The sequence below is a fragment of the Neolamprologus brichardi genome, chromosome 1 (assembly GCF_056152115.1).
Source record: "Neolamprologus brichardi isolate AB-2024 chromosome 1, ASM5615211v1, whole genome shotgun sequence".
Taxonomy (NCBI): domain Eukaryota; kingdom Metazoa; phylum Chordata; class Actinopteri; order Cichliformes; family Cichlidae; genus Neolamprologus; species Neolamprologus brichardi.
The window spans coordinates 21965427-21975955 of NC_142104.1; the positions used below are offsets into that span (position 1 = coordinate 21965427).

At 40.6% G+C, this 10529-nt stretch overlaps 1 protein-coding gene across 2 annotated transcripts in view; it reads left to right on the top strand.

Annotated features, from left to right (window-relative positions):
• The window catches only part of ano5b (anoctamin 5b), a 29373-nt gene extending 19845 nt beyond the window's left edge, over positions 1 to 9528 (top strand). For both annotated transcript variants that reach the window (XM_087839536.1, XM_087839537.1), the window contains 12 exons: positions 1761 to 1866; positions 2139 to 2199; positions 2519 to 2670; positions 2998 to 3072; positions 3156 to 3402; positions 3501 to 3679; positions 3805 to 3902; positions 5599 to 5729; positions 5835 to 6040; positions 6160 to 6338; positions 7106 to 7211; positions 7334 to 9528. In XM_087839536.1, coding sequence (XP_087695662.1) covers positions 1761 to 1866; positions 2139 to 2199; positions 2519 to 2670; positions 2998 to 3072; positions 3156 to 3402; positions 3501 to 3679; positions 3805 to 3902; positions 5599 to 5729; positions 5835 to 6040; positions 6160 to 6338; positions 7106 to 7211; positions 7334 to 7561 — 1768 coding nt within the window. In that variant the 3' untranslated portion in view covers positions 7562 to 9528. The remainder of the gene's footprint in view (positions 1 to 1760; positions 1867 to 2138; positions 2200 to 2518; positions 2671 to 2997; positions 3073 to 3155; positions 3403 to 3500; positions 3680 to 3804; positions 3903 to 5598; positions 5730 to 5834; positions 6041 to 6159; positions 6339 to 7105; positions 7212 to 7333) is intronic.
• The last annotated feature ends 1001 nt before the right edge of the window (positions 9529 to 10529 follow it).

The window sequence follows — 10529 nt, forward strand, 5'->3', positions numbered from 1 at the left end:
AAAAATAAGCTTATCTGATGTTGCAGTAAATCCTGCTTCTTGTGAAGATTATAGTTTTTGTTTTGTTTTGTTTTGCTTAAATTATTTTAGAACGAGACTAATTGCACTTCGCAGTCAATTTAAGCAAAGTTATATTTTGTCTGTGTTATGTAGTCTATATTGAGCAGAGTAGGCTAGTTAACATACACAGCGCTCTCTATAATGTAGAAGGTCATCAGCACCACAAACGGCAACCTTCCAAATAATAATAGCTCTCAGACTGTTTACTGTAAATCATAACATTAAAACTTTTCATGATCTGACATTTTAGCTGACTGCAATAGTTTAGGCTAGGGGAGACCATTAAACTGCCATTTAAGTGTATGTAATTGTTGACCACAGGCAGAGAGGTGGTACAGTGAAAAGGTCCTGGCTTCAAATCCATCTTTTCTCTGCGGGTATTCTGGCTTCCTCCCACAGTGCAAGAACATGCATTTAGTGGGGTTAGGTTAACTGTTGATTCTAAAATGCCAATAGGTATGATTGTGTGTGTGTTAACCCTGCGGAGCTGGTGAACTTTCCAAGGTGTACCCCGTCTCTTACCCTGTACTAGCTGGGATGGGCTCCAGCTGCCCTGCAACCCTGAACTGGATAAGGGGAGGAGAATAGATGGATAATTGCTGACCAGTGAAAACTAAAACCAGCAGGCATATTGTATAATAAGAACGTGCGCTCTTTAAGGAAGGCACACTGATATTTTTTCTCACATTCACCAATAAAGGGGCTGGTGGAGTCAGTGATGGACTACTTGTTTCACCTGTTTAACAGTCATAAAGTGTGTGCTGGGATTAATGTCAGGGCTCTGTGCAGGACTTTCAAACTGGTTAATTTCTATATAAACTATGTGGACAAAAGTATTGGGCCACACCGCTTCACCTGTGAATTCAAGCGTTTACAGTCCCATTACTATAAATATATATAATATATATAATATATATAAATATAAAACCAAGCACCAAGCTATGCAGCTGTTGTGTTTGTGCTCTTTTCTTTGTCACCAGTGTTTACATCCTATCACACTGTTGTCACAGATAGCACTTTTTCAATCCATATAAAAACTAAGTATCTCAAACCAAATAAAATATACAGGATCTAGACTTCCTGCTCAGCCCTCTGCCTCACACCTCCTCCAGTGCACTTTGGGTCAGATTCAGGGTCTTCAGCTGGTAACCCGTCACTGATGTTTCACCCTGTACCCTGTACATCTCCAGGTGAGGGGGCAAGTGGCTACATCAGGATATCCCTCTGCCACCCCCTGCATCTGACCCTCCTCTGTAGCCACAAACAGTAGCTCATTTCCTCCACCTCCTCGGATAGTTCCTTGACAGACCTCTGCAGGCTTGCGCCTGTTGTCCCTGTAGCTGGTGGAGCTGGATCACCGAACTGTTCACAAAAAAACCCTGCACACCCAATTTTAGGTGGATAAATGGAGGCTGCCCAGCCTGCAGTTCACTGCCAGATCCGAGTACTTGAGCCACTTTAGGTCATGTGCCGCTACTATGCCCTCTAGGTCTAGAATGGGCGAACAACACATGAGGCCAGAGGAAACCGTGAATGTGCTTTGGAGCTATGAAATGTCCCTTTAATGCTTATACTATGGCAAAATACCCTTTTTAAACAATATATAATTATATACAGACACTTTGAATATTATTTAATTGCCTTCTATTGTGTGTACTGTATGTTCATCTGTGGGTTTCTTTATTTTGTTTTATTTTTAGCAAAGAAATATGTGACCCTAAAATAGGAGGCAGTATCATGATGTGTCCTCTTTGCGATAAAAACTGCACTTTCTGGAGGCTCGACTCAACGTGTCTCTCATCCTGGGTAATTATTCCATTTCATATATTAATTGGTCGCGTTATTATAATTGAATTTACACATATGTTACATTGGATCAATTTATTTAAATCAATGCAGTTTATGTAATCAGTGAAAAAAGGTCAACTATTATTACATAGACTAAAATGTTTTAGGCTGACCACATTTAATCATACAGCTACATGCTGAGTAACCAGCATGTTACCCTGTTTGTTCCCAGCATGTGATCTCTTGTGCTTGTCCGAGGAACCTATACTTTTCCATATTCTCTCTTCCAGCAATCCCATCTGTTTGATAATGAGGCAACCGTGTTCTTTGCCATGTTTATGGGGATCTGGGGTAAGTGTCAGTCTGTGTTGCTCTTGCTGTTTTTGACTTGTGTAGGAGATCCAACGAAACCCCCTCCTGTTGGCCAGATTTTCCCAGTTAAAGCCCTTTCACACTAAAAGAGCGTCCAACTTTGCCTAAACTGCTCCAGCCCGGAAAGATTTGCTGGCACAATTATGGTGTTATGCCAAAGCAGCGGGGCTGTTTGTAGGTAGCATAGCATAAAATGCAGCATAAAGCCAAATGGATGTGAGCGTTATGAGAGTTTTGATCGATCTTGACCAGTTATGGTTTTTTAAAAAATACCGTGTCTTTTTCTTGACTTTAACAGTAACTCTGTTTTTGGAGTTCTGGAAGCGGCGCCAGGCCCGGCTGGAGTACGAGTGGGACTTGGTGGACTTTGAAGAGGAACAGCAAGAACTTCAAACTCGGCCTGAGTTTGAGATCAAATGCACTAACAGGAGACTCAACAAGATCACACAGGTGCTTTTCAAACTATTAAAGTTATAATGGGCAAAAAGCATGGAACAAAAGGAAAAAATGGGAATTACACTGAGTACAAAGAGTGCTCCTTTCTCTGTTTTAAGGCTCCCCTCCCCAGGATTTAAACCTCATTCTCACAGGTTAAAGCCCTCATTACATTCTGCACCCATTTCCCTCTTCCTGTTCCTTTACACTGCCAAACCTCCTGCCTCCTGCTCGGCTTTCTAAAGCTGGAAAAACAGTTCCATTGCAGTTAAATTTGCTGAAAAGGTTATTTGGTGTTTTTCTGTCTGTCTGAGCTTTAAATAACAACAATTTATCTTTCAGGAAATGGAGCCATATCTCCCCCTCCACACCAGGTGTGCTCGCTACTGCCTCTCTGGAGCCACTGTTACATTCTGGGTAAGCGATTATTCAGCTGAAGTGCATGTGTGTGATTTTATAACTAGTCACAGCTTTATAAATCATGTGTGTTCTCTCCACAGATTTCTCTGATTCTGGCCTGTATTACTGGGGTCATAGCATATAGGTTGGCTGTCTACGCATCCTTCGCAAGTATCATTGGCAACCATGAAGGAGAGTCCGGCAACCATAAAAACAAGACCCTGCTAGTGGGCGGATTGATCACCCCACAGCTGGCGACTTCTGTCACCGCTTCCTGCATCAATTTTGTCATCATCATGATCCTTAACTTCTTTTATGAGAAGGTGGCCATCTGGATCACTGATATGGGTACTGGGATTTAATTGGGCACACAGGATTTAGAAAATACAATAAAACGGATGATTTACTATCTGATCTGCTAACTGATGATGCTTTGCTTCCTGCAGAAATACCAAAAACTCACCTGGAATATGAGAACAGGTTGATTACGAAGATGTTCATGTTCCAGTTTGTCAACTACTACTCCTCCTGCTTCTATGTGGCCTTCTTCAAAGGCAAATTTGTGGGTTACCCGGGTAACTACACATACATGTTTGGCAAATGGAAGAAATTTAGGAATGAGGAGGTGAGTTTTAAAAGACAGCATTTAAGCATTGTTTCTTTTTTTCTAAACTGAGACGTATTTCTTTAAGCAGACATCCTCATAAATACAAGAAGTGTGACAGAAAAGCCTGTCTCTTGCTGTCCTAGTGTGACCCCGGAGGCTGCCTGATAGAGCTGACCACACAGCTGTTGATCGTCATGGCGGGGAAACAGTTATGGGGGAACATTCAAGAAGCTCTGCTGCCGTGAGTACCATCAAATGTTCGTCTTATTTGGCCGAAAGTCAGCAATAAGCCACAATCTGTGAAACCATCATCAGCTCCAAAGTCTGGAAAAAAGTCAGAGATTTACATGAAACCACAAAGATAATACATTAACGTAAAGTTTAGTTAAAAATATTTCACCCTACCCTTAGAAAGAAATGTCCAAAAGTAAAAAATGTAACTTCAATTTCAGCAAATATTAAGTTAATTTTCATATAAACATTTAATGCAACAACCAAATAACTGTGTGTTAAAGTCCTCTCCAACCTCCTGACACACACACATGTAGACACAGCATCATTTACATATACACACTATTGCTTACCCACACACATCACAGTTAAGTGTATGACACTTAACTGACTAACTGGTCCTCAAACCTGACTCTGGGGTCTACTCTTCCTCACTGTCACGCTCATCAAGTTCACTGTCTTCACTGAGGCAATGACCCCAACTGATTGATTGTATTCTTCCTCACTTCCTGTAAGATGGTGCAAGTTCAACGTTTGACTACTCATCTATCGCACCACTCAGTATTCTCAAAAGGGTTACCACAGAGGTTCTCCTAAGTAAATGGACTGATTCTTATATAGCACTTTTCTACTCTCCTGGAGTACTCGAAGCGCTCTATACAACATGCCACATTCACACAAGCACTGACTCTAAACTGAGTGCTGTCTGAATGCTCTCTTCACACACATTCATACTCCGATGGATGCATCGGATAGCAACTTAGGGTTAGTGTCTTGCCCAAGGATACTTGGCATGCAGACTGGAGGAGCCAGCGATCGAACTACCAACCTTCCGATCAGTAGGTGACCTGCGCTACCTCCTGAGCTACAGCCACCCCACTCCTAAGGACCCGAGTCCCTGCTTCAACACACCTAATTAAATTGATCAGTGTATTAAACACCTGATAACAAGATGATCACTTGAATTAAGTGTGCTGTAGCAGGAAAGCACCTAAAAAGCTAAACAAGTATCCACAAGGATCGGCATCTAGAAGCACTAGCAAAAATTGTCAAACCAGGGCCTAACGTTGGGGGTGGAGCCTATCCCAGCTGCCATAGGGCAAGAGGCCAGGTACACCCAAACCCCTCCATTTAACGCACGGAGCCACCACATCCAGTTCCCATTGTGAATTTGACTGTATTGCTCTTTGTATTGCCTCACCTTACCTGATTGGGTAGAAAAATGCCTTGCTTGTTGACAGTCTTCCATCATGCAGTAAATTTTTTCTAAAGCCTGAAAACAAAGCCCAGAGGCGGTTTGGAAAGTTTCCTCTCTTGAATTACATTAAACTGAAAAGCTGTCCTGCATTTTTTGGCCAGCCATGCTGAAAGAATTTCTGCCTATTCCAGCTTAAAAGTTTAAGTGAAGATTATTAGCTGAATTTTAAGTGCCTGGCGCATAAATGAAAGCGACTGAACCGAAAACAGTATTTATAAAAAACTAAAAAACATCAGACTTTTTACATGAACCCATGACAAAATGAAATCTTCTTGATCTTTTGGCATTGCTATAAAACAAGCAGGGACTTTAGAGGTGCTGAGGTGGTGTCTTAAACTCCCAGAAGAGAACTGCATCTGCTAAATCTGCAGCTTGACGTCACCATTCTTGCTCTGAAAATCTCGTTGTGGAAAGCTCCACCATATTTTTTCCATATTTTTTTTGCTAGGTTGATGCGTAACTGGTGGAGCAGCAGGAAGGGACGTCACAACCCCGAGAACCATTACAGTCGATGGGAGCAGGATCATGTTCTGCAGAACTTCAGCCAGCTGGGCCTGTTCTACGAGTACCTAGAAATGGGTGAGATGATTTACTAGTGTCTCTGATAAATTCAAATATCAATTAAAAAGTCACATTAAACAGGAAATGTTTAACTTGTCCTGACTGCTTTCCCTGTAATTCCAGTGATCCAGTTTGGCTTCATCACTCTCTTTGTGGCCTCTTTCCCCTTGGCCCCCCTCTTGGCCCTGTTCAACAACATCCTGGAAATCAGGGTGGACGCCTGGAAGTTCACCACCCAGTTTAGGCGACCAGTGGCATCCAAGGCTCGAAACATCGGAGCATGGCAGGAGATCCTAAATTCAGTGGCCATCTTGTCTGTTGTTACCAATGTGAGGTTTTTTTCCTTTTCATCGCATTTAAAATGAGGTTAAACGTCATGAGATAGTGCTTACAATTCAGCCTGGAACTAAGCTTCAGAAACAACTTTTTGTGGTCCCTTTTGTTCCAGGCTTTCATCATGGCCTTCACCTCAGACATGATCCCCCGTATGGTGTACCTGTATGCCTACAGCAACAGTACCAGCATGAAGGGCTACATCAACAGCAGCCTGTCAGAATACAGAATACCGATAAGACCACAAAATATGACTGAGGACAACTGGTTTCGTCACTTCAATACGACCTGCAGGTATTAGAGCTGAAAGAAGCTCTTTAGATATTTTCAGCATATTTAAAGCTTTAATAAATATCCTTTACAAAATATTGGTAGAATGAGTTAACCAATGAAAGTCATTGCAAGACTCTGCAGTTCGTGCCTGTCAATGGAGTGTTTTAGGATCTTTCATCTCAGATTCAGGCTCACTGATCTTACAGTGTTGTTTCCAGCTGCTACATGCAGCAATTGGTGGTGAAAAGGCTTTCGCGAGGCAAAAATCAGAGTAAATATTTGGCATTCTCACTGACTGTAGATGAGTACTAATGTTGTGTTTACATGTTAGCAAACATAACTTTTATGAAAGGCATTTCATCAAACTTGTCAGTTAGGTTCAAATTACTGTTTGTATAGATCTACTTACTTTTCAGTGTATTCATGTTTCTGTCTGTTATGGGAGCCTTATTGTACACTCACTGGTAACTTCATTAGGCACACACTGTTAGCAGCATATTGAACCCTCTTTTGACTTAAGAATTGCCTTATTTCTTCATGGTATAGATTCAACAAGGTGCTTGAAAAGTTCCTCAGAGATGTTGGTTCACATTGACATGACAGCTTCTATAGCCCATTCACTTCAATCTATAAGGTTCTTCTGCACGCATTGGTGGTGTATCGAGTGGTTATTTGAGTTAGTTTCCCCCAGAGATGTCAAACACTGGATATTTTCTTATTTTCAGACCATTCTCTGTAAACCCTTGAAATTTTTGCATGTGACGCCGCTCTCTTGTTGGTCTGTACAGATACCGTGACTACCGGCACCCTCCAGGCCACAAGAACGAGTACACTCACACCATGCAGTTCTGGCACATCCTGGCAGCCAAAATGGCCTTCATTATTATCATGGAAGTAAGACAAAATACACTTTTCCCTCACACGTTCCTCACTCATTAAAAAAAAAACAATAATAATAATAACCTGAATTAATGTTGCGATGATATCTTCACCATGTGATAACTCTCTCTTTGCAGCATGTGGTCTTTGTGGTGAAGTTCTTTATTGCGTGGATGATCCCAGACGTCCCGTCAGATGTGAAGGCGCGCATCAAGCGAGAACGATACCTGATTCAAGAACACCTGCATAACTACGAGGTGGAAAAGCTCAAACTGCAGCTGAGTGCCAGCTTCATCACAGAGCCGCAAACTTCGGAAACGTCGTTGACGCCAGACAAACACGAAGTGCTTTCTGAGTGCCTGTAGCGCCTGCGTCGTACCTCCAGCTAACCAAGCTGAGGGCGGACATGTCTGTGTATTTTCTTCTCCCTGAGAACAGCCATATGCAAGGGCTTCTGTCTTTGAATTCAAAACGCTATTTGTTTCATTTTGGATGGACAATAAAGCCTTCCACATTATACTCCTATGTTAGGAAACGCATAGAAACAGCATTTAAAATCCAGTGCAGTATAACATTTTATTTTCCTTAAAATCAGCTTCTTTTGCAGACGAAGCGTTCATTTTCCATAAAAACTGTCTTTACATTCATCTTTCTTTGTCATAAAAGCATAATCTCTGTGTTTTCTGATACAGTTAAGGTTTGTCTTCTTGAATGTAGACAGTGGGTTTGATTCCTTTTTAAAGAGCTGATTGTGACGTCAATTTAATATTCTGCATGCTAGTCTTTGATGAGAATGCAACGTGAAGGACTGAATATTTAGAGAAGAAGATACGAGTCAGTTGTGAATGTAGAAAACACTCATGCTTACAAATATTTAAAAATATATGCGAGTTGAAACACAAGTCAACTGGCGGTGCTTCCTCGTACAGCTTCACCATGATTAGTTTTTTATTTTTATTTTAATAGGTAGCTACATAACAATATGTCTACTGATCCACAGCCGAGCTGGTAGACTATGAGTTTCATTGTTTGAGTGTTTATTATATGTAGAAAAAAGCTCTTTAAAACTGTGCATTTGAAAACCAAGTACCTCCATCACACTGCAGTGACACTGTAACAATCAGATGTGTGGTGTTATTCCACTCACTCTGACCTGAGTTAGCAACAGAAATAATGCGTTAAGACAGCAGCTGCGGGCTCGTGTCTGATCTTCTACGTGTATTACCAAGTTTCTGCGGGACCAATTATAAAATTTCTCTAAAAACAAACAAACAAACAAAATAGACTACATGAAGAACATGTTGTCAGGGCGCTGGACAGATCATGTGTTGGTTTTACTTTTTCCTGTTTATACAATAAATGGCCAACTTTTAATTTTCAGCTTTCATATTAGTTATGTCACCACATATTATTAATCGTGCAACCGCAAGCTGAGAAATATACAGGAAGCAGATCTTCTTGTAGCCTGGTGGGGATATGTATGAGTAACATGAAATGGTTTTAGTAACCAGCTCATTAACTATAGCTGACGTCTAAGTGCTGCTGTAGATATAAAGATGCTGTTTTTTTAAGGGGCTATAGTGCAATTAATTTATTGGTCCATTTCTGCCCTGTGGCCTGAAGCATTTGTGTTTAGAGTTACTCTTTTTATGCTTTTACATTTGCCTATAAAAGACCTTGCAGCATTTGGGTTCTTTCTTTTAGATTGTCCTCTTCATCACCTCGTAACTGGCCAAGAAGCAGTGTTAGCTCAGACAGCTCTTCCAGCACATCAAGGCACCACACTAATGAAAAATAAGACTCCTGCTTTACATTTTACATTGCAGCAAGCGTCTGATTTATTTATTTATTTTTAATAAGTTGATCATTTGTCATATAGAGTGCCGGTAAATCTGTTATGCATTTTTAGGTTTTTCGTGTTTGTGCTTTAACTTCTTACAGTAAAGCGGCCGATGCAATCAGCAGGATATATCTGACAGTCGACACTCACTCCAATCTCAGGATTTAAAATCTTTCAGTGTCTGTTAAGTATGACTGTTTACGGAGGTGTGCAAAATCCCGCAACATCCATGATGGACTTCCCAACAAACGAATGCCTTAAACATCTGTCTTAATTTGTTTTTGTATGTTTTTTTAAAGAAAAAAAAAATTCCTATCTGTTTCTCAACATCTGTTGCATAGTATTTGTTACTGCTGCAAACTATGTGCAGTGTATCAGTTTTGTGCATGAACTGTGGTCATGTAAATATTTTGTCAGTATCAATATGTACGTTTTCTGTCAACTGTTGAACAGGAACTTATTAAAACTGTTAAAATTCCCAATAAATAAAGAAAAGTCATTTTTTGTTGGAGTTTTATTTTCAATTACAATAAGACACCCAGTTATTTGAAATGTTCAAATAACTATAAAAAGTTAATGGTGAACTGGACTTACGAGCCAGCTGTTCCATGCAGGTGATATGGCCAATGATCAGACAAAACAAAACTGAATGAAAAAGATCTCATCCAAGTTTATTTTAAGACATACCACAGAAAAACGTCTGTACAATTTAAACAAGCTTAACAGTTAATATTTGGCACAACCACCTTTATTCTTCAACACAGCCTGAACTCTCTTAAGCTGCTTTTTAGTCGTTTCTTTAAGTAGTCTTCAGGAATAGTTCCCCTGTTTTCTTGAAGGACATTCAAAACTCTGCCTTTTGCTGTATTTTGTGTCAAGATGATCCAACACTGCTTCGGTAATGTTGATGTCCAGGCTCTGCAGAGGCTGATCTATGACAGACAGTGCTCCATTTTGTGTTTTTATATATTCACTGAAAATACTTTGAGTGTCCACGACCATCTGTAAAACACAGTGGAGCCTCACTAAGGACACTGTGGTACTCTCCTGACCTGTAAATATTCAAGACAATTTGAACTAAAATTGTCAAATCTGGATTCATCGGTCCATCAGACCTCTCGCTGCTGATTTTCAGTCCAGTCCTTGTGTAATGTGGTATACCTCAGCCTTTCCTCTCTGTTTCCCTTTCTTATGTTTTTTACAGCCACCTTTTCATTAAAACCATGTCTGGTGAGGCTTCTGTGAACTGTGGATGGATCAACTGAAGGGCCGAATGCATCTCTCACGTCTGCTGTCGGGTCTCTGCTGATTTTTTTCCCCTATATCTTATAACTTTCAGATGCTGTTCATCAGTGGTTTTTAGGCCATTTCTCTTGTCCTCCCCTTGTCCAGTTTCCTGGTTTTTTTTAAAGGTTTTTATAGCTCTTTGGGGAATCACCTTGTTGATACATAAGTACAGTTTTATCCTTGTCAAACTGTGTTATTGTCAACAT